The sequence below is a fragment of the Takifugu rubripes genome, chromosome 18 (assembly GCF_901000725.2).
Source record: "Takifugu rubripes chromosome 18, fTakRub1.2, whole genome shotgun sequence".
Taxonomy (NCBI): Eukaryota; Metazoa; Chordata; class Actinopteri; order Tetraodontiformes; family Tetraodontidae; genus Takifugu; species Takifugu rubripes.
The window spans coordinates 7,199,983-7,227,820 of record NC_042302.1 but is presented as its reverse complement, the minus strand read 5'-3'; the positions used below and the strand labels follow the sequence as shown (position 1 = coordinate 7,227,820).

Below are 27,838 nucleotides of genomic sequence, written 5' to 3'. Positions count from 1 at the left end.
AACTATAAAACACCCACAACGCGTTGTGGAGTCACTCTGGTTTCGCTGCGGAGTAGCTCATCGTCATTATACGTAGACGATCTTCGCAGCCGCTGGGTTTTGACAGCAACGGGGATCTGCTGGTGGAGGAGATCCGAGGATCCGTGTGGACCACATCTTTGCGACTGCAGCAGTGGAGAGGAGGGGAGGGCGCACAGACACAGGCTGGCCACTCTCCTTCTTGCTCTCTCTCTCTCTCTCTCACACACACACACACACCGCACGCACACGCATCGTTTCTCCTCCAGCATCACATCTCATTGGCGGCGCGCTGGAACAAGCAGGAGCCACAATCGCAGCAGACGGTGAGTTGGAGCGTTCCTCTCCTTTCTTTCCTTTGAAGCTCGCTTTTCCCACCCTGTTGTCCTCCCCGCCGACACGATGGTGCAGTGCGTGTGAGAGGTCGCTGGGGTTTTTCAGATGGCCAAGGTGTGAACCTCGAACGCGGAGCCGCATCGGACGCGCTGCGTCGTCCGCTCGTTGTTTTTTGAATTTATATCTGGATTCTGCGGATCATCAGACACGGACCTCTGCAGCCGACCGCATCCTGGGGAGGGAGGGAGGAAGGGAGGGAGGGTAAAAGCAGTGTGTGGATCGGCCGTTTGAATGGCTGCCTCAGCGTTGGATGCAGCAGCAGCAGCAGATTCGCGGTGTGCGCGCGTCATTGTTGCTGCCGGCCGGTGCGCACACGCAGGCCGCAGAGCGCCGACAGGATTATTTGATGTCTGGCAGAGATGCTGACAGATGAGGCCCCCAATGCAAAATACACTGCGAGGCTTTCTATTCAAACTGGAGCACCATGATAACACTCTTTAACTGACTCCCCCCCATCCCCGAGCATCGATTCAATGCTCGGGGATGGGATGAATCGGGTCTATTTTCAGTGAATTGAGGTCCTTAATTTAAACCATCGATTTGATTAAAAGCCTCCGTTTCCGGCGTGTAAAGGAAGCGTTGCCCTGTTGCTCAGGGTGGATCACAGAGAAACAGGCTGCTGGTTTCGCTCCCGCTCCTGCTGCATGCCATTGTGTTCGTTCCCAGATGCTGTGCAGCTCCCAGGCATTGAACTGTGGGTAGAGGCAGAATCTGCTGCTGGGTAATTACTGCAGACAGTTCACCATCTTTCATGCATTCCTCCGCGTGCGGGGCTCAGAAGTCCAGCCTTCTGTAACACATTAGACCGGACGGACCCACCGAGGCTGCAGCAACTGAAACATATCAGCAGCATCTCCTCCTGCATCCCTTCATGCAGCCACGCAGAGACCAGAAGCTCCTTCTGATGTCTATTTTTAATCTTCCAAGAACTTTTTTTTTATGTCCCCTCCTCCTGGCAATCAAACCCCGATGTGCCTCTCCTCTCCTCTCCTCTCCTCTCCTCTCCTCTCCTCTCCTCTCCTCCTCCAGCCCCCCCATCAGCAGGAGGGTCCCCTACATGAGCCTGGTCCTGCACAAGGTTTCTTCCTGTTAAAGGGGAGTTTTTCCTTGCCACTGTTGCTTGTCTGGGGTTAGGCCCTGGGATTCTGGAAAGCGCCTTGAAACAATTTTGATTGTAAAAGACGCTATATAAATAAAGATTGATTGATTGATTGATGTGACCGGTGCGCGTGTTCGCAGCCTCCCCAGCAAGGTGGCTCGCCGTTTCTCCATTTCATTTATCCGACCTATTACTTTGCACGTCATACTGAGGGCGTGCGTGTGTCCTCCATCCCGAGATCCATCACCGGACGTGACGGCGCACAGCGCACGGCCGACACACGCACGCTCGGACGGCCGCTCTCACATTTGTCGACGGCCCATTAGACGCAGGCGGCCCATAGCGGGACGTGAACGCCGGCTCATCCCGCGTCCTGTCGCCTGGAGTGATGGTGCCATAAATGTTGTTTTTAAATGGGTGGATGATATAGATGATGAAAACCGTGGCTGCAATAACAGACCTGCAGTCTAAACCATATGCAATGGCTCTATTGACCAAAAGAATAGACGTTCCTTTGGACAATCTCCAAAAAAGAAAATAATTTATTTTCATTTGTTCAAACCTGGAACAACAAACACGCCACCATTGCTTTGATATGACCAAGTTATCAATGCGCATATATTGACATTTAGCATATCATTTGGGTTTAGAAGTGACTGTATAGGTTTGCTTCACCTCTGGTGATAGTGAAAGAGTGTGGGAAAACATCTTTATGAGTGCATTTTCCAACCGTGTCTCTTCAGAGCGATGGGCTGCAGCTCTTCAGGCTGCGCCACAATACCAAGATAAAGCTTTAAATAACATTGTAAAACAATGGTCATCGTTGCACGGTATTTTTACCCATGGCAGTGGTGGTTGTGAGGCCTAACCTGGAATCGCCCTGCTCTCTTGGCTCAGGTTCAGCATGTTTAGGTAGCTGCTTCCTTTCTGGGAGGAGGAGGCTTTTTTTGTCCTACTAGGCTGCAAAGAGCCATGTAGCATAAAGCTACAATAGCGCTAGCCATCATGTTGTCAAGGGGTGTTTTTGAGGTTGTAGCAGCACCTCTGGGAGGAGGTGGAGGAGACTAGAAAGGTATTGTAGCCCGACGCTGCTCGGCCATATGGAGGAACGCTAACTGCCAGAATAGTACTAGAAATGTAGAATGTTGCTAAAAATATGCTGGACGTGCTCCATGGTTTAGAAGTGTCTCCAGCATTGCTCATTTTGTCACTAATCCAAGTGTAAACAGTGATTTCAGAGCTGTTTTGAAGTACCAGGTCTTTATTATGACATCAGTGATCTGTTAAGTTTTTGAGGTGTGAAAAATGAATCAGTCCAGAAAATCACATTCCTGATAACAGTAATTACTAATTACTCAAGTGTGGACAAGCCCAAAAATGGGCGTGTTCTGAGTAGGTGCTCTCGTTAGTATCGTCAGAAAGACACACAGAAAGGAGGATTTAGGATTAAAACCTGTAAAAATAGCTTTGAAGACAAAGGGAGGGGCAACGATGTGCTGCTGTGATCTCCAGCTGTTCCTCTTGCAAGTCAAGAGACCGGAGCTTAATGAGGGAAGACGTGGCTGCGCTCCACACACGAGCGCCCTCGCGCATGCACCGAAACACTTGCATGTCGAAGGAGAAAGGTCAATCATTCCGCTTTCATTTCCATCATGAGCGCCATGATGAGTAAAGTCTGCCCGGAGGCCACAGAAGAGGTGTCTGCGTGGATCGGGGCAGCAACAGATGGGCGAGTGGGCGAGAGCGAAGGACTTGCCAGACTGGTAGTAGTTATCGCTCGCTGACTTAAACGTGGCAGCATGTAGGTTAGACTGACTATTTTTCACCCTAATGCTGGTAATTATCTTTGATTCAGTGCTGTTGCTGTGTCATGCGGGGCGTCAGATCTAATCATGTCATTAAGTCATGCTTAAACAGCACGAGCAAGTCATTATAATCTGGATTTGATGGGAAATCTGAGGAATTTGCCAGGAAAATACACATTGTAAACCTCTGGAGTCTCAATAGAGCCCCTTTAATGCTTGAAATCCCAGTGGCAGGAGATTAATTTGGAGTACAGTAGGCTTAAAAATAATATTACCCGTGAATCTTTGTCCCCACATTAAAATAATTAGCAGGGATTTAGGCGGAGGACGCCATTAAGGAGCGCCTCTTATCATGCCAAACGATCCAGCTGGTCCTAAAGCTCCGGCGTGACCTGACAGAGGTGAACCCACAAGCTTTAGACATGTTTATTCAGGTATGAGGGAATGTGTCAGCCATGGTTCAGCATCTTTGTCTGTGTGTGTGTGTGTGTGTACGTGTGATTATGCCACACCAAACACAGCAGCTCCTACTAGTAACCACACCTACACCATCCGTGACACATTGTCTAATCATGTTTTAAATGCAGTAAAACAAATCTGCTGGGCGTGGATCCCAAAATGGATTTGAGGAGAGAAGCTGGACCTAAGGTGCAGTGTTCCAGGTTATACGTGTGGGGAATTTACACCCCTGGGGGGGGGGGGGGGACTGCAGTAGACACAACAGCTCGGGGATGTTGACTGTTGCCACCCTTTTCCACCCAACCTTGGATCACTCCATGCTGGTTGGAGCCATTCCCAAAGAGGTGAAACCACATCCGCTTTGCTTCTCCACAGGTTCGGGCAGCTTTTGCAGGATGTTGGTAATTACTCCCCCAAAGGCGAATTAGGAAACTGGAAAGTTGTGCCAACGCCAACGGCACTTGGGTTGGCACCTGGGGTGAAAGGTGCTGTTGGAAGTCAGCTTTAAGTCATGCTTTCTTTTTGTTTGTTTTTGGTCATGTTTATCACCTTTAACCAGGATTCACTCACCAAAACAATAACTTGGTTTCTGTTTGTTCTTGCTCAGTGTCATCTGATGATTTTGGATCCCAAAGTCAATGGCGTTCCGCCTGGCTGATAGCACCCCACCCTCTTTCTGCTCTCTGCTCTCTGGCTCTGGTGAAAAACAGCTGAGCTGGTTGTTTTCGTCGAGCGGGACGGCTACGTGCTCGCTGTATTTTTGCTCATCTGCATTTTTATTAAAATTGAGGTTACATGTGGTGCCGGACTGTTTGCTCAACCCTTTTCCTGCGTGCTCTCTAGAGCCGGTCGCGCTGGTGCAAATGCTACCAGCTAACGGCGTTCACCATTTGAAACCCTTCTCTTTTCTAAACACCTGCAAAGACCTGAACGCCGGCATGTGTGAGACGCATCATTGTATCCTTTGTATTGCGTTCAAGCCAGTCATCCGTCAGAGATATGTGATATACCTTACCTGCCAGTTACTCATACCACAAAGGCCCATTACTCATAAAAAGAGCTACTCTGCTAAATCAGGGATCACATGTGCTTCCCACGGTGGTTCACTAGCCTGTGGCCTGCCATTTCTTTTCGGAGTGTTTTGAACCGGGTGTGCAGACAGAACCAGGACACTGAGAGCAAAGTTTTCCGGATTATTGACTCAAGAATTCTCTCTAAGCAGCATTTTTGGGATTCTGAAGGGCGCACCACTGCGGCGGTATTCCGAAGCCGGGCCACAAAATACTATAAGCAGGATGAATTATTGACTGGTTCTTCTCTTGTGTCACTTGCGCTCGCAGTCGTCATTCATCACGGTCAAATTTGAGCTGACTGGGGACGCGTCGTCCTTGTTCTGTCAGGGAAACGGGAGGAGGAAGCGGCCTTGGACTCAGATCCCTCCCTTGTTGATTTCCCTCTGCTTTCACTGTTCTGTATTCTTGAAGTAAATCTCTTTTCCCACATTGGACCCGTGATTGGTAAGGCCAATCTAGTGTCACGGATCTATAAGGGCTTGCATTGACACCCACATTATTGATCCAGAGATTAGGCCTGGGGACCCAGAGGCCATCAGTGTTGCTGAAAACAGGAGCCCCTCTTTCGTTATTGGCATCCTTCCGTCATTAGCCTAGCAGAACAGGCTGGACGGAGCGGAGCGGGTTCCTTCACTTGATCTTGTTGAGCCCAAATCCCTATTGTCAGAGGATCATTTTGTTCAGAGTTCTTCCTGGGTTTCCTGGGCACAGCTCAATAATATGCATATGTTTTAAAGTGTAAACATCACACATAAATGGCCAGATAATAGCTAATTAACCTTTAGCAGAAGTAGCTTGTCCCAGTGTAAACCCTGCTGCAGGCTATTCTCATTAGCGCAGATAGCATCTGTTTTTAGAGCCTCAAACTGCTGACTGGGGCCTCTGAATAGAGAGCTGGAGCCTCTCCTCTATAGCCGGATTCATGCTGTCTGGCCTTCAATGAGGTCCGCGCCACCGGCCAACGGGGCCAGCAGTGAAAGGCGACAACAGATGGAGCGATAGCAAAGTGCCAATGTCGGCTGTTTTGTTCGGTGCAGCACGGAGCCGGTGGGCACTTTTCATCAGGAAGGGGTTCATTCATCATCTGCGTCTGTTTCAAAACATCAACGATCATTTCTGAATATGGCATTTGTGATTGTTTCTGATGGAATCGTCCGTCATCTGTGCAGAGCGGTTGGAAGCCTTGACGGAGACGGAGAGGCTGTTTGTGGGGAATATTTGAATGGCGAGCCTCTGTCCTGATTATGACAATCACGGTGTCATCGAGCCACTCATCACACGCTAATTAATGCCAAAATAAAGTCTAGAGGCTTTTAGCCAGGGCGACTTAAGCAGCAAACTCATTTCTATGATTTTGTTGGAGATTGTTGTCTTGTTCGCCTCTATTAGCTAATAATCTTGCGGAATAGATGCATCAAAGTGTGTACCACTGCTAATTGACCCAAGCTTCAATGTTTGCGGTGTGTGTATCTAACTAAGCAAATTAAACAGATACAATGTTGTTTTTTATTTGGTTTTGGGCAGGTCCTGTTAGGTTTGGTTGCTCGATGCTTAAAGCAACACTGACACCGAAGCAGAACAGTCAAGATCATTTGGCGGACTTCCTGTCAATCAACGTCTCTCACAGGAATCTGAAGAACAGACGAGGTGTCGGCAGAGTCATTTGTGGAACGCGGAGAGTTTCAGGTGTGAGAACTGGTCTTCACCTGCTCAGACAGACGGTTTCTGGACGGGGAAGACGTCATCTGACCCGCTTTACTCGCTGGATTGTGGTTTATGGTGTCGTCCATTAGCAACCCGGGCGTTTTTTAACTTCCAACACGCTAATGATATTAGCATGGGACTCCTCGGGTTTGTCTGACTGCAGCTCAATCTGCCATTTGTTAATTAAAATCTGAGCTAAGGTTGGAACCAAATTTGCAAGTCCGCGGCCACGTGCGAATCCCTTTTACCAATTGCAACATAGAGCTTCTTGTGCGTCACACTCATGCTACGGTGCTCCCGCTCGCCGCAGAAAGGAAGCAACAACATCGCCGCATTACTGAACCGTGACACCATCCAAATAATTCAAACCGAGCTCTTAGACTTTTGCCACCGGGATGTCACGTGATTCCTGATGGCGTCCGGGAAATTTGCACGTGGCTTTTGTGTTTTAGGGCTTCTTTTGTTAGCATTGGCAAAGCCAGGAGGGCTGCAATGAGCCAAGCAAGTGTTATTTGACTCAGAGAAAAGGAAACAAATATTCCCCTTAAAAATGCTAAAAACCACAACACATGAGCGTGCATGAGAGCTCTGGCTTGTGTGTAATGCTGCTGTTTAGAGCTCCGCTTGCAGCCTGGAGTCCTTGTGCAGGAGTGGATGACTGATGTCAAGTCACACCAGTCAAATTGAGACTTGGCTCCAGTGGAACTGCTGAGCGCGGCGTAATTAGTCACATTGTCTCGTTCCCAAATGTGCACAGAAGCAGACTAATACAGATCGAGCGCACGTGTGCTGCTGTTTCCTGTTTATCCCCTCTCAGGGACCCGGGAGGGGAGCTGGAGTCTATCCCAGCAATCACCAGGAGAGAGGCAGGAACAACATCAGAAGCCTTAAACATCACTCCTGGTTTTTTTTACTGGTGGTGCCGATGCAGTGAGACCTCAGCGACCTGGACTCTGGCTCAGAATAAACCCAATATCAGAGCTGTCTTCACTCGCTGCCGTTAGCTTGGCGCTAATCTGTCAGAGAATCCCCCCAAATCAGAGGTCTAAACTGCATGAGAACACCAAGGAACCCCCCCCCCCCCCCCCCCCCCCCCCCCCCCCCCCCTGGAGGCCTCATTAGTTGACGTTCCTTGTGTCAGCCTGAAGATGTGGGGTCAATATTGGACATCTCAGGCGTCCCGTTGGTCTGTTTGCGTTCCCTTTGTTCGCCAGCCTCTCATTTCCACTTTCCCATCGCTCTCCTCTCGGTCTCCTTCCGTGGTGATGTTTTAGTCCGTCTTTGTGCCAAGTGTGGTTTTCCACTCCACCCAGGACAGATCCGGGGGCCGATCATGTCGCTAAAGTAGCCGTTTTCAGGATCTCACCCATAATTCTCCCCTTCCTCCCTCTGTTGGTGCTACAAAACGAGCTTGATGATTGGTTCCAAGCCCCCGAGAGCTCTCATCCCTGGGCCCATTTTACAACATGCTGCTCTGCAGCCGCACAAAGCTCAGCACAGCATCGGCACAGCGGCACTGGCCCTTCAGCTTGATCCTCTGTTTCCTCTGGAAACCTCTGGGCATGTGTGACTTGTTTTTGGTGACTCAATTAAAACGGAACCACGGCGATGGTCACATCGCCCAGAGGCAGTAAATCTTTGTGATTAACCCCCCCCCCCCCTGGATGGGCTGGAATGTGCTCAGTCTGGGACGATGCTCGAATTCAAACATCTTGCTAAAGCCATGGTTACCAAACGTTAGCAAACACACGCAGGTATTAAACAGAAAATGTTTGAACTCTTCAGGAGAAACTTCAAAAGCGGCTGTAAATGTCATCCTGACGTGGGCTTGTGGCATTTTTCAGTCTCGTCTCACCTCATAAACTACCGCGCTATTTTGATCCTTACTGGTTGTACTGGGCCAGAACCATGACCAGGAAAGGGAACAAGCAGCCGTTTTCCTGGCTCACTAGCATCGAATATAAACCGTTAATAATACGCTCTGCTCAGCTTTTACAGTGTAACCATGCACACCTCATTGGTTATATGCTCTACATTTAACTTATTGTTTTATTTTTTATAGATTTGCTGACATTTTAATGTATTCGGAATCTATTGCATCCATAGATTAAATGTATATTATTAAAATGGACAACAAATGGTGACCACCTTCATAATGAGGTCATTAGTCATTTTTATGCGGCTGCGTGTGCATAAACATGGAACACACACACACACACACACACGAGTGCACACACACCACCTTTGTGGGGCCTTTACATTGACTTCCATTCATTTCTCCAGCCGGGGGGGAGTAATAAATAACCCTGAAGGCCAACATCAAAATCTTGTCACACACAGATGGTGTCTCTCCATCAACACACAACAATTAAGCGCTCCTCAGCTATTCGCTGATCCAGGTGCTGCTGCTTCCATGGGTGGTCTTCAGAAGGCTGAACGTCGTCACCTTGTTTAAGCTAAAAAAGCACCATTGAAAATGCGTTCAGCTGCTGCTCCTGACATCCCAGACCTCTCTAAAGCAGCGTTCCTCTCGGGTTCCTCGGCTGTTTGCGCAGGCCATCTCCAAGGACACCGCAATTCAAGGCTTTTCCAAAAGAGCGGCGAGTCGGACCTCGTTCAGGGAATCTCCGGCGCCACTTTAGCTTCGGCAAACACCCGCTGACTGTTTCAATGTTGCTCAATCGCGAACAGACGTCTGCAAAAGCGGTCGAGAACCCGTCACCGTTGAACATTCCGTGATGAGTTTACAGCACCTTAAACAAATGTGCATGTAAAGCAAGATAGAATGACATATTTCCATTCAAAATAATGCATCGACGTTTCAATACATCCTCGAAAAATGGCCAGCTTGTGTGTGTCTGGCACACATTTATATTCACGCCTGAGGGTCAGTTATTGTATCACAGTCTGCAGACCCCCCCCCCCCCCCCCCCCCCACACACACACACACATCATTTAGCCAGACCTCCCGGCGGATCCATAAAGTGGTCTGGCTAATTGAAGAGGAGATCAGCCTGATTTTGACGTTCGCGGTCACGTTGTTTCTGTTTGAAGTCTCATCAAATGCCCTTCAGCCGCTTCCAGTCGTGACAAACAGACAAACAAACAAACAAACACACTCTTGTGCTCTGCTGACACCGAATCTATTTTTTTCCTCCTCTGGAGTCGTGGGAGTCGGCCACCGTAGGCGTTCACAGCGAAGAAACCCAAAAATGAAGATTGACTCCTGACAGGATTCTTTGTTGTCACATGATCTTCTTTCTCACCGTGCTAATGTGCTAATGGTTAGCCCCCCACCCCCCTCCTGCTGCCTCTCCTTTCTTCCTCTCTTCCTCCACTCTGATTCTGCTTCCCTCTTTCTCCAGCACTCTGATGTTGAAGCTCTTTTAGAGTTCTCCATTAATAATGCATTGCCATGATTCCCAGTTTTTATTTTTTCCATGTGCACGCCGCTCTCATCTCATCTTCCTCACAGTAGTCTTGTCGGGGGCGAGCGCCTCGTTTTCTTCCTGTTCAGCCTGGACATTTTCTCCGTTGTGGTTTAAATCTTCCGTCAAACTCTGTTTAGCCTTCATTCTTTTCTGTCTCTTATGTAATTGGTCCCAGCCTGGGGTTCGTCGTCAGCTAGGTGGCGCTCTTCCGAACCCTGCTGCCTTCAAAGACCTCCTCTTCCTCGTGTTTTTCCATGTGTGATGCATTCAAACACCTTGACCTGGGCTCATTAATGGACCTGGGCTCATTAATGGACACTCACATCATCCCACCTTCTGAGGTGGCTCCATTTATTTTTCTAATATGAGATGAATGGAGGGGGGTCTCTGGAGATTAAGATAATTCATTCATGGTCATGGAGCGAAGGAGGTGGCGTGGGGGGTTTATGGGTACTATTGTCTTTTCTTGCTTGGGGCCGGAGTCATAAAAGTCACCCACGTTGTTTTGGTTATTGATTGGAGGCTTTGTGTTCAACAAGACACTCAATTACTGGGTCCCCCCCACCCCGCCCCCCGCCCCCTGGGAGGAAGCAAGCGTGTAATCATGGTGCACATGAGACTGGATGGCAGTGGTTCATCAACCTGAGTGTTGACATTGGGGATTAAATACACCATACAGTCGTTAACAACCTAAAATCTGATATCCGAGGAAGGATTTTAAACATTGTCCTTTTTGTCGCAGGTTCGAATCCCCTTCTGATGACGACCAGTGGCTGAGATTGAATTTCTCAGGTGAGTCTGTGAACTTGTGCACTGGAGTTCATGTTGCCGGCTCGTGTTAACCAGCGTCTTTCCTCGACCTCCGACTCTGAGCTCTTTGCTGGCAGCTTTTAGCATCTCTGGCTAGCTGTGACTAGCATGGAGCGGGATTGATTGTAAAGTTGGAGGCTTGTGTTTAGGAAAAAACAATTTCCTGTTTCGCAGAGGCCTTGGGCCAACAATCAAATGGTCAAAGGTTCTGACAGAACTGTGAAAATATTCCGATTTTTTAAGACACTGAAGGTCTTGGACTTGATTTTTCAGTTTGAATAAAAAAGCAAATGCAGAATCTGCATTATTTGAATAAAACACAGTCGCCTCTGGCCTTAATAATCAGATAATGTGCCAGTAGAATTCGTCCTAAAGCCTCTTCGCAATAGGGAGCAAATTCCCAGCGTATTGTGTAACAGCACCACCGTCGCTATCGGCTTCGCCCCTCGTCGCTAACTTCCGCCGCGAGTCGCCACCATCGCAGCAGTTTATGGGGACGGGATCAGTTGTCGTGTGTGATAACGGCCCGCAGGTTCCCCTCTCCTCCGCCTCCTCCGTCCCTCTTTAAATGAATAATCCCGACGAACAGATGGGTGGAGGAGAAAACGCCGGCTTGTTGCGCTGCTGTGGCGCTGTCAGCATCTCCCATCCCCCACCTCTCCCCCCCCGTCCTGCCGCTCACGACATGTTCTGGGCCAGCCTCGGTTCCCCTTGATGTCAGACAGTCCGTCGTCTAAATACCCTCGGCGGTGAAAAGCCCGGCGACAGCGGGAGAAGCTCGGCTGTGAACTGTGGAATAACCCAGACATTTACCGGATCTATAAAGACGCCTCGTGCACAGTGTCACCCACCAAGGCCACGTGCGTCTATCAGCTCATCAATACCTCCTGGAATGGCGCCACAGCTGCTTCATTGAGTCTCGCCCTGCTGGTGAAATAAACACTCGCAGAGTAGATTCGGTTAATCTCCCCAGCTGCTTTGTTTATTTATTTATTTATTGGGGGGGTGCAATAAATAAATGGCCATATCTCAGCTGTTAATTAAACATAACGTCATCTGCGGAAACCACCTACACGTGCAGGCAGGCGCGACCTTCTGCTCAGGCCGAATCGCCACATCCTGTGATGAGATGTCCCCAGTCAGGCCGCGCACGTGTGCACGAACACGTGGGAGCACATCCCACAGAACCCACACTTCACCTTGCCCCTCCCCCAGGAAACAAAAACAGCTGTTTACCTGGCAAACGCTGCCGAATTAACCAAATATAAATGGTTGACGCTGAACTCGACGGGTTTTGGAATTTTACATGCTTGATGATCATACTTCCTGTTTCCTGTGTAGCTCCTCTCTTCAGGCTGCGAGAGGTGTCACCTTGTGCCCCCCCCCCCCCCACACACACACACACACGCACACACCCCAGCCCTCTGCCATTTCAGCAGTATCCCCTTGGTAAACAGCACGTAAAGTAAAATGGCTCCAGTGGGGTGCCGGAGAGGTGCGGATGTGATAGCGTCTAGTCTGGGATGCGAGTGGGCCCCGGGGGGGGGGCATGCTGACCATCAGCACATCACAAAGCCTCTGAGAACTGATCCATGCACTGCGTCTGTGTCAACGTGCACTGATTAGGCGGCTGTGCCTGATCCTGTTCTGGGTTTACCGGACACAAAGAGGCCGCTAATTCTGCCTTTTTGTCTAATGCACGGAACAGGAAGTGGTGTTCGCTGAGCCAAAGATCCTCGTGCACGAGTGTGTGCACGAGCCAGCGGCCGTCTATGTCAGCAGTTAAATCTCTTTAAAGTCAAACAGTCATAGGTTCTCCCGCTTCAGCTTCCAGCGCTGGCACGGCCACCTGGAAGCTCTCTTGCGGTGGTTTACGCTCACACACGCCGCGGGGACTCGCAAGTCATGTTTCAGGCGTGTCGGTGACTTTTCGCGGTGTTGAAAGGAATCCAGAAACGGTTTGAATGTTCAAATACAACCGGTATAATCACCTCACATTCTCTCACTCGGGAACACTGTCACTCAACACCTCACCTCTGTTTCTTCTTACCCTCGAGGCAAACAGTAACAGTATCTTGCTATTATCTCCAACACAAAGGATCAGTTGTGCGCAGAAGAGCCTGAGTGAGAGTAGGAATGGTTTCTAGATGGTCCAAGTAGGCTCAACTATTGGCATTGTTCACATTCAAACCCTGGAATAGCATCTCATTTTTCTTTTGAAATCAACTGTATTGTAGCATTTCATTCAATTCACTCGATTTAGCGGTTAGCGGTTAGCTGTTTGAACAAGCTAATGCCGCCTGGGTTTGAGTTTGAAGTTGAGCTAACAGCTAGCTTGCCAAATTTGCTAGCGTTTGATTTCTACACGACTCCCTTAGGTTCTAAGCTCTTTTTCCAGACATTGAAAGTCTATCTGCGGGCTTGACCTCTCTCCAGGCTTCAGTGTCGGGGAAGTTTTGAATGCGTTTCCGTCCGCTGTCTCAAATAACAGCGCTGAAGTGACAGGGAGACAGCGGCTTCAGATTTATGCTGCAGCTCTTCGCTGCACGTTTGTGGGACCTCTCGCAGCTCAGAGCTCATATTCTACTGACCTGGTTACGGGAAAGAAGCCCCAGTTCGGGGTTTGCTCGACCCAGCGGGACAAACGCTCGGCTTAACTTCCGAAAACATCCATCTGTGGGTTTATGTGCAGGTTTCAGGACGGCTGGAGTCCATTCAGGCTCCAGAGTCTTATAAATACCTCCATGACTGGGGTCTGATGTGACTGCGGATGACAGCGCTCTCACCCCCCATTCCAGTTTGCTTCCGCCCTCATCTGCCCAGTCAGGCTGTCGTGGCTGTTTGTGTGTGACTGAAGGCTGTGGAGTGACCAACATTGATTTTTGCTTCAGGGCGTGAAAACTGAGAGGCAGGAAGGCCTGTGGGGCTCCTGTCAGCCGCCCGAACACCATTCTGAGTTGTTTAACTTGGCCTTATTTACCAATGCAAAATGTTGAAAGCTTGTTCTTTTCCCTTCCCACAACCTAATGACTCGAGTAGGCTGGGTAAGCCTATTTGGCCTCTTCTTGTAACCTGGTAGAAGACAAGTCTCTTCAAAAGAACCCCATGGGACTGCTCAGAAAGGTACAGGACGGAGGACAGGAAGTGAAAGGAAGAGACAGTGATGGAGTGCTTGAGATGGAAAAATCTGGTTTGGCCTGTGGGTGGGAATGACCCCTGAGTCAGGGAAGAGCGGGAAGAGCATGATAAGAGATGTCCTGTCTTGCTGACCAAACCCCTCGCAGCGTCCTCTTCGTCATCCCTTTTTCATCTGTGGCCTGTGAGCAGGCAAGCGCCTGTAAATGATTCATCGTGTGTAATTGTGCGCCGGTGAGTAATAATCCCGCCCCAGGAGGAATGTCCTTTGCCACGTGCCGCATCCCCGCACTGAGCACCAGCGCTGCCTCCACACGGAAAAGGCCAAAGGTCAAGTTCATGCAGCATGATCGCGCAAGCTAGCGGATTTAATATTCTAAGCAGTTTAGGTCGTGCGTGCCTGTGGGTTTTTGGTTGCGAGGATGGCAGAATAATTACAATTAATCTGGATTACTCGATGAGCATAATTCAGAAAGGCCTAATTCGTAACAGGATTAGAAGGCCGGCCTGTATTTAACGGCGTTTTGTTGGGCTCCCCCACTTTTCTCCCACTCTGCTGCCTCTTCCTCAAGATTAACTAGCGAGAGTGATATCCAACAGGACGTGTCCGCGGAATTATCCGTGTCCCTGGGCCGAATTAGCTCTCACACGCTGCCCAACTCAGCTGGATAAAATCTGACGCGCCACTTTCTGCGTACGGTTATTCCCGAACGGGCTTCCTCTCCAGCGGCGTGGAGCTGCAACAGGCCGCGGCTTTTCCAGCTGACTACACTCGTGCGGGGTGAGCGCACACGTAGAATCCAGATCTTGATGGAGCCTTGGCGACCGGTTGTGGAAAACAAAAGTGCCCTGGTGTGATTACGCTCTCGTTGTTTGAGGTTGAGGCTGAAATCAAGTTTGTTTGGACGTTTGCGCCTCCTCCTGCCGCCAGCTCCAGTCCTCATTGACTCACTCGCTCTTTCGGTGTTGAACTGTGAGAGCAACGTAAACTTTCCATTGAGGTTCAGCCTAAATAGTCTGTGCACATATTGGTCATCTTTATAGATAAACACTGTCTGAGGATTGTCATGTGTGCTTTGACCAAATGATAAAAAAAGGCACCTATGATGTCATCTGTCCTCACTCTGCCTCTTCTTAGAGTGGATCCAGACTCTTTCGCGCCACCGACCACCCCCAACGCGTCGAGGAACTTGGATTAGCAAAGGCCATCTTGCTGCAGCGAAGCATGGACGGGGGCAGGAAGTGGGCGCCAGGCTTCAGCGTTGTGCTACTGACGCTCTTGAGTCATCTGGCCTCAGCGCTGGAGGTTCCGCTTGATCGTGAGCAATCTCTTTTACATTCCACTAAATTAAAATGCGGATCAGAGCGCTTCATATTCTGTAGAAATTTGACATTTTCCTACTGTAACGGAACATTTCAGACCTTCCTGCTCCGGATGACGGAGCTCTGATTTTAGACTTTGTATGGTTCAGCATGATTTTCTCTTCTACTTTCTGATTCTGTTCATCAACTGCCTTTCTCGCATTGATTTCGCCTGCCTCTTTAGATGAAATTCTCAAAAAAGCACAGGCAGTACTGTAAGAGTTTAACCTGAACATGAGCCTTACTCCTCACAAACGCTAACACCTTTCCTCACTATTCTATCGCTATGGTACGGCCTCTCACCCTGGACAAAAAGCTAAAGTACTGGAAGGATGTAAGTTGCCACGACTCTGTGATTTGCAGTTTTCCCTCTGAAATCTCAGTTTTGAGTTTGGAACTGTGTGTTGTAGCCAAGCTAGCAGTGCATGCTTTTGTTGTGCCAAATGTTGTCGTGCCTTTTTAAAACAGGGCGGCGGTAAGTTGTCGTCCGCTTCTGCAAAGTCACAGTTGTGGGTTTTCCCTCGCAGCTGTGGATGTTGCTCCACTCGATCGTCAGTGCTTGCTGCATGCCGCTCACATCCCCTTCGTTCTCTAAGGCTGAAATCCCTCCGCGGTTCTCTGAACTCTGCGCCTGTTCCTGTGTCTCCAGTGCCGCAGCCGCCGACTATAACGCTGCAGTCCCCGAAGGATTACATCTTTGATCCACGTGAGAACATCGTCATCCACTGTGACGCCAAAGGGAAACCTCATCCAAGGTGAGACCCTGGTTCTGCTGAGGCTGCTGCGCCAACACTGCTTACCTGGCCTGGATGTGCATCATTAGGATGCACCTGCAAGAACTCCAGACATTAAAGTTGTTCAATAAAGCTATTATACAATTAGCTTTTCTTGAGATTGTGATTATAATGGTGCTATTAGGCTAATCACACGCTAGTTTTTAATTAAGTACACTTTGGTTACAGGTTTTGTGTGAAAATAGGCGTGGTTCTGCTGGCGTAATTAATCAGGAGCATGGTGAAAGTATAAATCACCATAGCAACTGTTGTCTTGGAGACCTGCCAAGACCTGCCAAGTGATTTAGACACGGATCAGACAGGCCACCAGCATCGCACGGGTCAAATTCAAAGATTCTCTTGCGAGCGAGTTCCAGTTGTTACACATAAGGAGGATGACTGCGGGGTTTTTAATTTTGCTGTCTCACCCTAGCTTTTCTTGGACAAGAAATGGGACCCACTTTGACGTTGAGAAGGACTCCAAAGTCCTGATGAAGCCCGGTTCAGGAACTCTGGTCATTGACATCAGCGGAGAAAAGGCCGAGGCTTACGAGGGGACGTACCAGTGCACAGCCCACAACGACCACGGCACCGCCCTCTCCAACAAAATTGTCATCAGGCAGTCAAGTAGGACCACCTGGAACTCAAAAAATGGATCTAAAATGCAGACACGATGCACGAGTGGACTCATGCTGCGCCTTTCTTTGTCAATTCTGTGACTCACAGGGTCCCCCTTGTGGTCAAAGGAGAGAAATGAAGCCGTTGTGGTGCAGAAGGGGGTCTCGCTGGTGTTGCAGTGCCGACCTCCTGCAGGTCTCCCCCCTCCTGTCATCTTCTGGATGGATAACAGTGAGTTATTAGCAGATATTTGCACACTCAGGTGCCAGAATAACCCCAGAATCCTCTGCCTTCGTCAGACTTCCATAGGCTCCCGCTGGACAAACGGGTGTCCCAGGCTCTGAACGGAGACCTGTACTTCTCCAATGTCCTTCCTGAAGACAGCAGGCCCGACTACATCTGCTACGCTCGCTTCCCTCACACACAAACCATCCAGCAGAAGCAGCCCATCTCGCTCAACGTGCTGGACAGTAAGTCAAGGCGCTGGCGCGTGGCGCCGGCGGACACTTTCCTCCTTTCAAAGGTGGTTTTGTGATGGATGATGCCTTTGAGGGGGTTAGGGAATAAAGCGTGGTCTGCTTGCCCCCCCAGTTGTGCATGCTTCTGACTTTCTGTTGTGTTCCAGTGGAAACAGTGAATGAGACTGTGGCTGCTTTGTACAATATCACTGATTTCTCTCGTGGTGAGTGCTGCTGGTTGATCCCTGCTCCGCTCCGTCAGTGTGAACCCAGCCCTTCTTTCTTTTGACTCCCCGGCCTACCCTTATCCAACGTGCACCTTTCACCTGGCCCCAGTCATTCGTTGCATTGTCGCCCGCGGCTCTCTGTCATTTTAAGTCATTTATGGAAAACAAGCAAACTTCCTTTGGAGCGTCAATATGATGCTTTCAAGTCCAAACAATCATCTGAGTGTATTTTCAATGATGGAACCACAAGGAAATACTGAATGTCATTAGGATCTTTCGCTTGTGAGCCTGGAGGGGGTTGCTTCTGACCAGGAACCTCCGTGTTGCCATAGAAACAGACCAGCGGCCACATCTCTCAGGGGCATTTCTCACTGATTCCGAGGCATCACTCATCTGTGTTGGAATTCTCTTCCCTTTTTTTCCCTCCATTTGCTTCATCACTTCATGACACTTCACTCCTTCCCCAGGTTTTTTTGTTTCTGATGTCGTCGTGTGCTTCTGTCCTCAGACAACCCAGAGGGGGACCATCAGCCCGGGTTCATGTATCCGATGGGATCCACCAGCACCAAAATGGTCCTCAGAGGGGAAACTCTGGAGTTGGAGTGCATTGCTGAGGGCTTGTAAGTCAGCGCCCAGCTTTCAAAACAAGAGGAAAGCGGCTGAAACGGCACGAAAATCAACAGTTCCGTTTGGATTTCAGGCCGACTCCAGATATCTCCTGGCAGAAGGACGGAGGAGAGCTACCCAGTGGGAGAGTATCCTTCCAGACCTTCCAGAAAACACTCAAGATATCCGATGTGGTGGAAGCCGACGCTGGAGACTACCGCTGCACGGCCACAAACAGGCTGGGCTCCACACACCACATCATTAAAGTCACCGTCAAAGGTAGGCAGCCACAGTGGCGCCCGGCTGTGGGCGACAGCAGAACCCTGCACATTCCACCTTTCATCCTCTCGCACGGTCTTCCACCCACAGCGGCTCCATTCTGGATCAGCGCTCCGAGGAACCTGATCCTCGCCCCCAATGAGACCGGCGTCCTGATGTGCCGAGTCGGCGGCGAGCCCAAACCGAAGATTACCTGGTTTGTCAACGGCGTCTCCATAGAAAGTGAGTAAAGTGGCTCCGAGACCGTTTCGCACCCTGCTCCTGGCTTCCTTCGAAACAACTTGGCCGCCGTGGTCTTTCTGCACTAGACGCGCCTGAAGACCTCCGGCGGAAGGTGGATGGCGACACCGTGACCCTCAGCAGCGTGCAGTCCGGGTCCAGCGCCGTCTACCAGTGTAACGCCTCTAACGAGTTTGGGTACCTGATGGCGAATGCTTTCGTCAACGTGCTCGGTGAGCTGAACCAGAACCGCTCGAATCCTCTGATGCATGCCTGTGTATTAAAGCGTTGTCGGGCTATTTCATGGTAGCGGAAGCGCCGAGGATTCTCACACCACCCAACCGAGTGTACCAGGTCATCACCAACAACCCCGCGCTGCTTCACTGTGCGTCCTTTGGCTCTCCAATCCCAGTCATCACGTGGTAAACACAAGCTTTGGCCGTGGCGAGAATGAGATTAGCATTTTTAGCACAACATGATTAGCATAACATTTTTCTGACGCCCACAAAGGTTCAAAGACATTCAAACCAGCATTAAGGACGGTGACCCTTATGTGATTCATGAAAACGGCACGCTGGAGATCCACGTGGCCCAGCCGCTCAACAGCGGGAAGTACACCTGCATCGCCACCAACAACCTGGGCATCAAGGAGAACCACGTCTTCCTGGAGGTTAAAGGTCGGTGCGGCTGTAATCGCAAAGTCACATGACCACGATACGCTTGTAACAACATGGGCCTTTCTGGGCGTTTCAGAACCCACTCGTATCCTAAAGCAGCCAGAGTACAAGGTGGTCCAGAGAGGAATGAGAGCCGCGTTCGAGTGTACGGTCAAACACGACCCGACCCTCATCCCCACCATGACCTGGCTCAAGGACAGCGGCGAGCTGCCCGACGACGAGAGGTAGCGGGAGAACCGGGCGGACGTCCAACGGAAAACGCGGGCCACGCTTCTAACGCTGCGGTGCTTTCAGGTTTGTGGTGGATGCCGACACTCTGACCATCGTGGACGTGACGGATCGAGATAAGGGCACCTACACCTGCGTCATGAACACCACCCTGGACCACGACTCGGCCAGCGCCGTGCTGACTGTCGTAGGTAGGTTCACGGGTCAGGAACCTTCTCCTGCTTCCTTAATGAGCTCTATCACCTCCTTGCCTCAAATAAGTGCCACTAACCTCAACACTCTTTTTGCACTTCCTGCGCTCTCAGAGGCCACGCCCACTCCAGCTATTGTCTACGGTAAACAGTGTCCGTAAATGGAATTTTACAGTCTTCCTGTGGTCTGTTCACAAAGAAAATGCTGTTTGCAGCTGATGTGTATCTCATACTGATTGACCACCCATCCCACCTTTTACCCTTGCTATGGGGTTTGCATGGACAACGTTTTTGTTACGTTTCCACATTTCTCGCTCACGTGTTCGTCTCATTCAGCTTTTTTTTGGCTACCACGACATTGATTTACACCTGCAAGTATCTTTCTCTTTATTCTTGGACCTAACTGTTGTGTTGACAGAGAGACCTGACCCACCGACTGACCTGGAGATGACCGACCAGACGGAGAGGGGAGTGCGGCTCACCTGGATCCCTGGAGATGAACACAACAGCCCCACGCAGAGTATGAAAATATTCCAAAGCTTCAATTTTCCATAAAATATTAGATGTGGCTCCTGGAATTTTCTTCCTTTTACAAAAAACTTTTCTCCAGAGTTCCTGATCCAGTATGAGGATCTGCTCCACCAGCCGGGGGTTTGGACCAACCTGACAGAGGTGGACGGCACCTCCACCACGGTGCAGCTCAGCCTGTCCCCCCACGTGTACTACTCCTTCAGGGTCCTGGCCATGAATCGCCTTGGATACAGCAAGCCCAGCCAACCCTCCAACCAATACAGGACCAACCCTGCCGGTCAGCGTCCAGAAATCAAGCGAAATCCTATCAAAACCTGCAAAAATATGACTGGTTTATCCTTTTGTTTCTTAGCTCCCGATGAAAATCCTGCAGATGTTAAAGGAATTGGAACAGGACCGGGCAACTTAGTGATCTCCTGGACAGTAGGTTTAGGGTTTAAAGACCCCTGCAAGTGTTTTATTTGATTATCAACTAAAGGCTGTTAACAGCATTGAGCCCAAATGCTTCCGTCTTTTCTGTTCCTCTGCTCAGCCGCTGACAGGTTTTCAGTCCAACGGGCCCGGTCTGGAGTACAGAGTCCAGTGGCGACAGCTGAATGCGGGTGGGGACTGGTCCACAAAGAACGTGGCCAATGTTTCCCAGTTCGTTGTGTCTGGAACTCCCACATACGTGTCCTATGAGATCAGGGTTCAGGCCATCAACGATTACGGCAGTGGCCCGGAGCCTGAAACGGTGATTGGGTATTCTGGAGAAGACCGTGAGCAAACTTATCATTAAAGCCTGTTCCCATAGTAACCCGAGCTCAGTTAAGGATCCTTGAAGCAGCCTTTTTCCTGACTGCTGTGTTGCAGTGCCGCTGTCTGCTCCCAAGGGCGTCCAGGTCAAGGTTCCCAACAGCACCTTTGCAGAGGTGCACTGGGAGCCCGTCCCCCGGTCCTCTGTCCGTGGGAAACTTCAGGGATACAAGGTCCGCTTCGATAGCAGCGCTAGCCGCATGTTGGAGTCTCCGCTCTGTGTCCAACCGCGTGTTGCTTCGTTTAGGTTTACTACCGCCGCCAGCGCGGCCTCCACGAAACCGAACCGGAGGAGGAGCCGCAGGAGCAGGTCCTGACGTTCAGTGGGAACCGCAGCGAGGGACGGCTCCCGGGCCTCCAGCCCTACAGCGTCTACAACCTCTCCATCAGGGTCTTTAATAATAAAGGAGAAGGCCCTCCAAGTCAAAGCAGCAGATTTGAGACTCCTGAAGGAGGTGGGTACTAACAAGAGCCGCCGCGGTTTGGTTCGAAGAGATTAGCAAAAACGATTGCAATTCAGCATCTACAGTAGCAAACAAAGAACCCACCAATTACCTCCAAAATGTGGCGCTCTCTTGACTGGATTTGTGATGCTGCTTCCCAGTTCCAGGGCCTCCTTTTCTGAACACCATAAACCGCAGTTTGGACTCCCTCACTCTGGAATTGGGCCCACCTTTACAGCGCAACGGGCGCCTTCTTGGATACACACTGAAATACCAACCAGGTGGGCTGGTTAGCTATCTAACCTGCTATCTGTTGCAGTATCAGACAATGCTTCTGCGCTGAAGAGTTTTCCCACCACTGCTCTTTCTCTTCAGTGAACAGCACCCACGAGCTGGAGCCTCCCAAGATCAGGACCTTCCTGGCCAACGAGACCACCTTCACCTTGCACAATCTGAACTCCAGCACGCTCTACAAGTTTTACTTAAGCGCCAAGACAATCAAGGGCTCGGGCCCTTTCACCACGGAGGAGGCCTTCACAGTCATGGAAACAAGTAAGCCACTTATTTATGTCATTTACATTCCAGTCCAACAATAAAGGAGTGACCAGTTTAGATATTAGCAACGGCTCACGCCTCCTGTCTCTCTCTTCCCCCCCCCTCATAAAGTTCAAACTCAGCCCCCCGTAGTGACGGGCAAAGGTAACACATGAAATCGCGGGTTTCTGCATGATACCCATTAGAAATAATTTTTAAAAAAAGTGTAAAAACCAAGTTAACACAGTACTTTTAGTTTAAAGACCCCTGCATGTCGCCAAGTTAGCATGTCTGAATCACTACCCGTGGACAGGCTTCTGCTCTGTAGGAACGGTAGCAGCAGCGTAACCATCAGGCTTCAAATAACCCCCGCTTTCATTTATCACCGAGTGCATGATGCTTGGGAATGTTTTCATATCTGCCTTAGGGCAATTATTTGCCTTAAGCTACTTAGACTCTGACTGGGCTGAGAGTTTTGGGCCTTGTTTACAGGAGAACGGGAATTTGGTAAAACGGCAAATTCACTGTTTTTAGCATCACGCAAAACACACTGCCCCCTTGTGGCCCGCTGTGGAAACTACAGCGTTTTCTTTCCACGTTTGTGGGTTCAGCAGACGTTTTGGAAACGCTTTCCTCTGTATGTGATACTCTCAAGACCAGGAAAACGACACCGTTTCCTGCAGGTCGTTCTCTTGTAAGCGGGGCCTTAATGTCGGATGGAGCTTCCTCTGGGAAGCCAGACCTGCTGTTTTTTTTTATCTGTCTTTTCTGTTGTCTCACACGTCTTCGTCTTCTTTCAGGCCCCACAGAGCCCCTACTTCCAACCTCTCCCATCACTCAATCTCCGCCTCCCCTGTCTCACAAGGGTACTTGCACTGTCCCTTCTCTACCACCCTGATAATCAGCACATTTTTTTTAAAACAGTGCCCCTCCTGGCTGATTAGATGCATTGATTTATTTAACAGCCTTGATTTACTGATTCCTACTTACTTCTATGCTCATGTTAAATATCAAAATCATATCCAAACCAATCCTAAAATAAAGGATTCATAAGCTGGGCACAGAGAGTTTGTCTCAGTATGTATTTCAGAGTGTGACGTCACATCTTTTCTCTGTCTTTCTCTTCCTTGTGCATGAACAGCGCCACCTGTAGGCCCCGCTTTTGGCACAGTTAACACGTCTGTGTCCGAGGAGGGCGCAGTGATCAGCTGGGATTACTTTGGACACCATAAGAATGTATATGTGGAATATATTGTAGAAAACAGTAAGCGCTGCCTTCACATGACCTGAACATTTGCCCGTAGCGCACCTGAATCCATCATTAAAATCCAGATCTTTCTTCTCCACCTCTTACACCAACTCTAGGTAAAGAGGACTGGAAAAAGGAGTTGGTTAATGGTTCACACTGGCACATGATTAAAGGGTTAAAGCCGGGGACTTCCTATAAAGTCCGTGTGGTCGCTAGAGACCCGAATGACCCGACTGTCCACAGCACAGATGAAGTTCTGGTGGCAGTGCCAGGTGAGGTGGCATGCCTCAGCATAGATGGTCATTCTCGCCCCCCCTTTTTTTGTCTGGTCTTTAATTTCTCCGTCCCCACCTATTTTTTGACACCACAGAACATGTAGCAGTTAGCTTGTTAGCATTAACGCATGCTGATTAAAATGAGCACTTCCGGGAGATCCATCTCTGTTGCTGTTGTCGTCCATTTTTAATCCATTTTTAACATTTCAGTCCTTCCGCCATCCTTCTCCGAGTTGCTGCATGCGAGGTCGAACACATTCCACCTAGTTTTTCAGCACCTTGCTCACACTTTGCCCCGTCTGCTCCGTCTCCAGCTGTGCCCAGCCGTCAGGTGGACATCGCCACTCAGGGGTGGTTTATCGGCCTGATGTGCGCCATCGCTCTCCTCATCTTAGTCCTCCTGATAGTGTGCTTCATCAAGAGGAACAAAGGTGGCAAATATCCAGGTGAGGCACAGGTTACCGCCACAGCATCTCGTGGGTGGGTGGAGTCTAACTTCTGTGACTTCCGCAGTGAAAGAAAAAGAAGATGCTCACCAGGACCCCGAGATCCAGCCCATGAAGGAGGACGATGGGACATTTGGAGAGTACAGGTGAGAGATATTTCGAGTAGGCACGCCACACATCTAAAGGAGCTGATTCGGTCTTTTCTGACATGACTGTTTGCACATAGAACCTTCCAGCAGCCTCCAGAGTCAGACTTCATTACCAAACGCTCCACAGAGGCAAGGCAAAGCTCTGCGTCTTCTTATGTTTAGTCCCAACCCGACCATTTTAATCAACACATGAGTCTAATCAACCAGCTTTAGACCAAAAAAACCCCATCATAACCAGTAGCCTAATCTCTAACTAGGTCATCTCTATGTTAACGGTCCTCAAAAGTATAGCAAAGTTGCTCATCTAATGATGGTTTTAGAAACACTGAACTTTTTAAAGGCAGTTGTTGTGGTTTGTGACTTACTTTTGATGTGTCCTTCCATTTTTTTTCTCTTTAATTTATCATATTATTGTTATTTGGTGGGATTAGGTCTATGGAGAGGTAAGATGAGATGTAGTTTTCTGATGAAAAGCATGCACAATGGAAATGAAGTGATTCTGCCATGCGTGCACACTCCAAAATGATATTATTATTATTATAGGATAGTGCCAGTAGTGCACAATATGTAATTTTTTTCAAATAATGCATTCAGCTTGAACTTTGAGATGCGGTGTATGAAAGCGGAAGTTCTTGTTAGCACAGGATGTTTTTTCTCTTGCTGAGGACGTAACAGCTTTTATCTTGAGGATTAAAAGGTGCATTTTTGACCATCGCATGGACACCTCTGCCATAAAGGCTAATTTAAATGAAGTATGGAAATGTGGAAGTGAATTGTACAGCATGCATATACAGAGCTTCCCCCAAACGGTGGTCACAACCCCAAACCTGAGCAGGCTAAACGCACCGCTAACACCTTCATGCTGTAGCTGTGGCTGAGCTGTTCCACTGTACAAGAGCTGCGGCGTGTAAAAACAAAAGAATTCTGCCCTGATCTGCATTTGCAGACCACAGAAATCTGTTTTAATGACATAATTAAAGACAGTTGATGCTTAACCGCCGACCAACCGCGGTAAAAGTGAGGCTAATGAACCCCAGGATAGAGGCGCACAAAGAAACCATCGACATTGACAATCAATGATAACTATTACTGATCATAAAAGGGGCATCTGAGGCATCACTATTGGAGGTGGGGCTTATTCCTTGACTGCAGCCTACCACTAGAGGGTAGTAGAGATCTCTTAGCCTCACTTTTAGGGAGTTCTCTCGCCAATCATGTGGCATTTGTGCAGTGGAAAAGGCACAAAGCTGATAATATGCTAATGATTAGCCTGTTCTCAAGGTTTATGACCACTGTGGCTAACCGACTTCACCAGAATCGTTTCCCCAATAACTCCGTGTTTTCTCTATCATCTATAGTGACATGGAGGACCACAAGCCGCTCAAGGGGAGTCGGACGCCGTCAAACGGGACGGTCCGCCGCGACGAGAGCGACGACAGCCTGGTGGACTACGGGGAGGGCGGGGACGGACAGTTCAACGAAGACGGCTCCTTCATCGGCCAGTACAGCGGCAAGAAAGAGAGGGACACGCACGAAGGCAACGAAAGCTCGGAGGCGCCGTCGCCCGTCAACGCCATGAACTCATTCGTCTAACGCAGGCGCGGGTGCCTGGCCGTAACCCTCGCTGCGGTCGAGCCTCGTCACCTTGGCAAATGTGACGACAGGGGCCTGGCCTCTGTCTTGGCAGTTGCCAAGGCGACGGTCACAGCGGCCACCTTACCTTTACCACGGCGACCCGTCGGACATCGCCGATAACGCCCTCATCTCCACACTCACCAGCCCCTGTCACACTGTGACCTCTGACCGCCACGTCAGTGTGGCCTTGACCGGCCCCCCCCCTACCCCCCAACCCCCCACCCTCCTTCACGAGCGTTGCGGCGCGAAACGAGGGACGCGACCCCTCGTACGCGGAGGGAGGAAGAGACGTAGCTGAGCGGGAGGAATGTACCAGAGAGGCGTCCTGAGCCCAGGCGTGGCCAGGCGTGTTAGTGCCATTGGATTTCTGTCCACAAACTAAACGTAAATATATATTTTACCATTCCACCACATGCTCACAGGCAGGTAAATATGCATCGAACCGCACTCACGAGCACCTGCATGGACTGAACCGAAGCGGACGCATTTGGTCATCCTGGTCCTTACAGAGGTCAGATGGGCGGCACATAGGAAACCGTGACGGCAGCGTCTCCGCGGATGCAACTCAAAGTAGAAGCTAGGTAGGACGTGCTTCGTTGAAGGATGCTGTTTGTATATATGTATTAGACTAAAGGTAAGCTATACTGGGAGGTCTGGGACCACGACATCACCTGTACCAGCCAGCCTGAATTCCCACACTGCGTTCACAACAGCCACGCTTGCTTTCTTTTCTCCACGCGTTGCGTTGCCCCTAACAGCGGTTACACGCGGTGACGTGACCGATCCAGCGTCGTTGTCGAGTGCTTCCAGTTTGAATCGTGCGCCACTGTCCGAGCATTTATTCCGAGTATTGTCAGAGCCACTTCCTCTGTTTGTTGCAGGTTATGCTGGCAGGAAAGGCTGCTGAGGGTTAGCATATTTGGGGTCGACATGTGAGAGACTTGCTGCATGGTTTCTAGTGCCTTTTTTAGCAAACGGGAACTTGGATCCATCGCGTAGCATCCATCTTCATCACGCCGATTGTCGGAATTGTGCAGGAAAACGTCACATTCACAAGAAACAGCCCTAATTTTTTGAAAATTTGATTGTCAAGACAGCAAGTAATCACCTCGCAGGTCTTGCTACGAGTTGATCGTGACCTGTAGTTGCAGAGGATGCTAGCGGCTCGCGGGAAGAGCAGCCGCCGTCCTCCAGGCGTGTTCACGTAAAGCAACTGTAAATGCTGCCACATCCTTCTCGGATCGCGAACGATGAGGCCACGGATGGTGGCGTGGCGTCCAATCTGAGCTCCTTTACGTCAGCACCCTCAAGAGCGCCGGGATGATGTGGTCTTACAGACAATCAGACGCTCGGTGATTATCAGCAGCGTGACCGAGGAGACGAGACGGATGCTAAAATATGAAAAGAAGACGCAAATTTCATTCTTCATCCACGGAGGAGAAAGTCAAACCGTGGCAGGAGAGGCCGCGAACTGAGTGAGACTTGAAAGGGTTTGGACGGAATACTGAATGTGGAGTCTCTACGTGAATTAAAGATATACGTTTTGCTCGCCTCACTGCACATGGTAAAGCACACCGGTGACCGTGGTTTAGGCATTTACACTCATGTACGTCGTCAGTTTTGCACTCCTGGAAGTGAAGGAGGCTTGAATGTTGGGGTGCATGAGCGCGTTAAAGTATGTAGCACATGCATGCTACCGTGTCGACGCGCGTGCGTTATATAGCTTTTGCTTTGTTCCCCCTTCGACGAACGTCTAGAATCCTCACACCTGTGCAGAAGTAGACTCAAACCGAACTGCTTTTTTTTTTCTTTTCAAGAACATTTCCACATCTTAACTTGCATCAAGTTTTTAGGTTTCGCCGTGCGTCAGCTTTCCACGTGTAGATATTTTTGTTGCATTTTGTAAATAAGGACTCGGATAAATGGAGCGTAGAGGCCAGTGGAGTCGACTCAGCCCCGCTGCAGCGTGAATTAGCGTCGCTCGAGTTGGGATTATTTATCGTTTTTTGCTGTGAAATGAACTTTTATTTTACATAATTATTTCTTTGGACTTTGTCAGGTGGATTTGTTAGCTCAAGTGTTTGATCCCACCAGGTATTAAAGGAGATTATTTAACTTGTGACTGAGCTCTCGTGACACCCATACCTGTTTAATTCAATCAGCATGTATCGTTTCAATCACATCTACTTCATAACAGATTTTTTTCCCACAAA

General features: G+C 49.6%; 1 protein-coding gene across 11 annotated transcripts; it reads left to right on the top strand.

The window, feature by feature from the left end:
* The first annotated feature begins 94 nt into the window (after positions 1-94).
* Positions 95-27,437, top strand: nrcama (neuronal cell adhesion molecule a). Of its 11 annotated transcripts, none has more exons than XM_029825572.1 (32): positions 95-344; positions 10,728-10,777; positions 15,069-15,249; positions 15,609-15,626; positions 15,942-16,047; positions 16,499-16,692; positions 16,792-16,914; positions 16,983-17,153; positions 17,877-17,988; positions 18,069-18,253; positions 18,344-18,475; positions 18,562-18,705; positions 18,783-18,894; positions 18,983-19,149; positions 19,226-19,373; positions 19,444-19,568; positions 19,683-19,712; positions 19,987-20,088; positions 20,179-20,376; positions 20,452-20,522; positions 20,632-20,857; positions 20,952-21,067; positions 21,142-21,349; positions 21,499-21,618; positions 21,713-21,889; positions 22,004-22,036; positions 22,672-22,737; positions 23,013-23,135; positions 23,237-23,392; positions 23,710-23,841; positions 23,909-23,987; positions 24,422-24,452. In XM_029825572.1, the coding sequence occupies exons 3-32, from the start codon at positions 15,156-15,158 to the stop codon at positions 24,435-24,437; spliced, it is 3,684 nt and encodes a 1,227-aa protein (XP_029681432.1). In that variant the 5' UTR covers positions 95-344; positions 10,728-10,777; positions 15,069-15,155; the 3' UTR covers positions 24,438-24,452. The 11 variants fall into 11 exon arrangements, with proteins under 11 accessions (XP_029681432.1, XP_029681434.1, XP_011611734.2 ...); XM_029825565.1 differs by lacking the exon at positions 24,422-24,452 and adding an exon at positions 25,349-27,437 and having other exon boundaries at positions 97-344; XM_029825567.1 differs by lacking the exons at positions 15,609-15,626; positions 24,422-24,452 and adding an exon at positions 25,349-27,437 and having other exon boundaries at positions 96-344.
* The last annotated feature ends 401 nt before the right edge of the window (positions 27,438-27,838 follow it).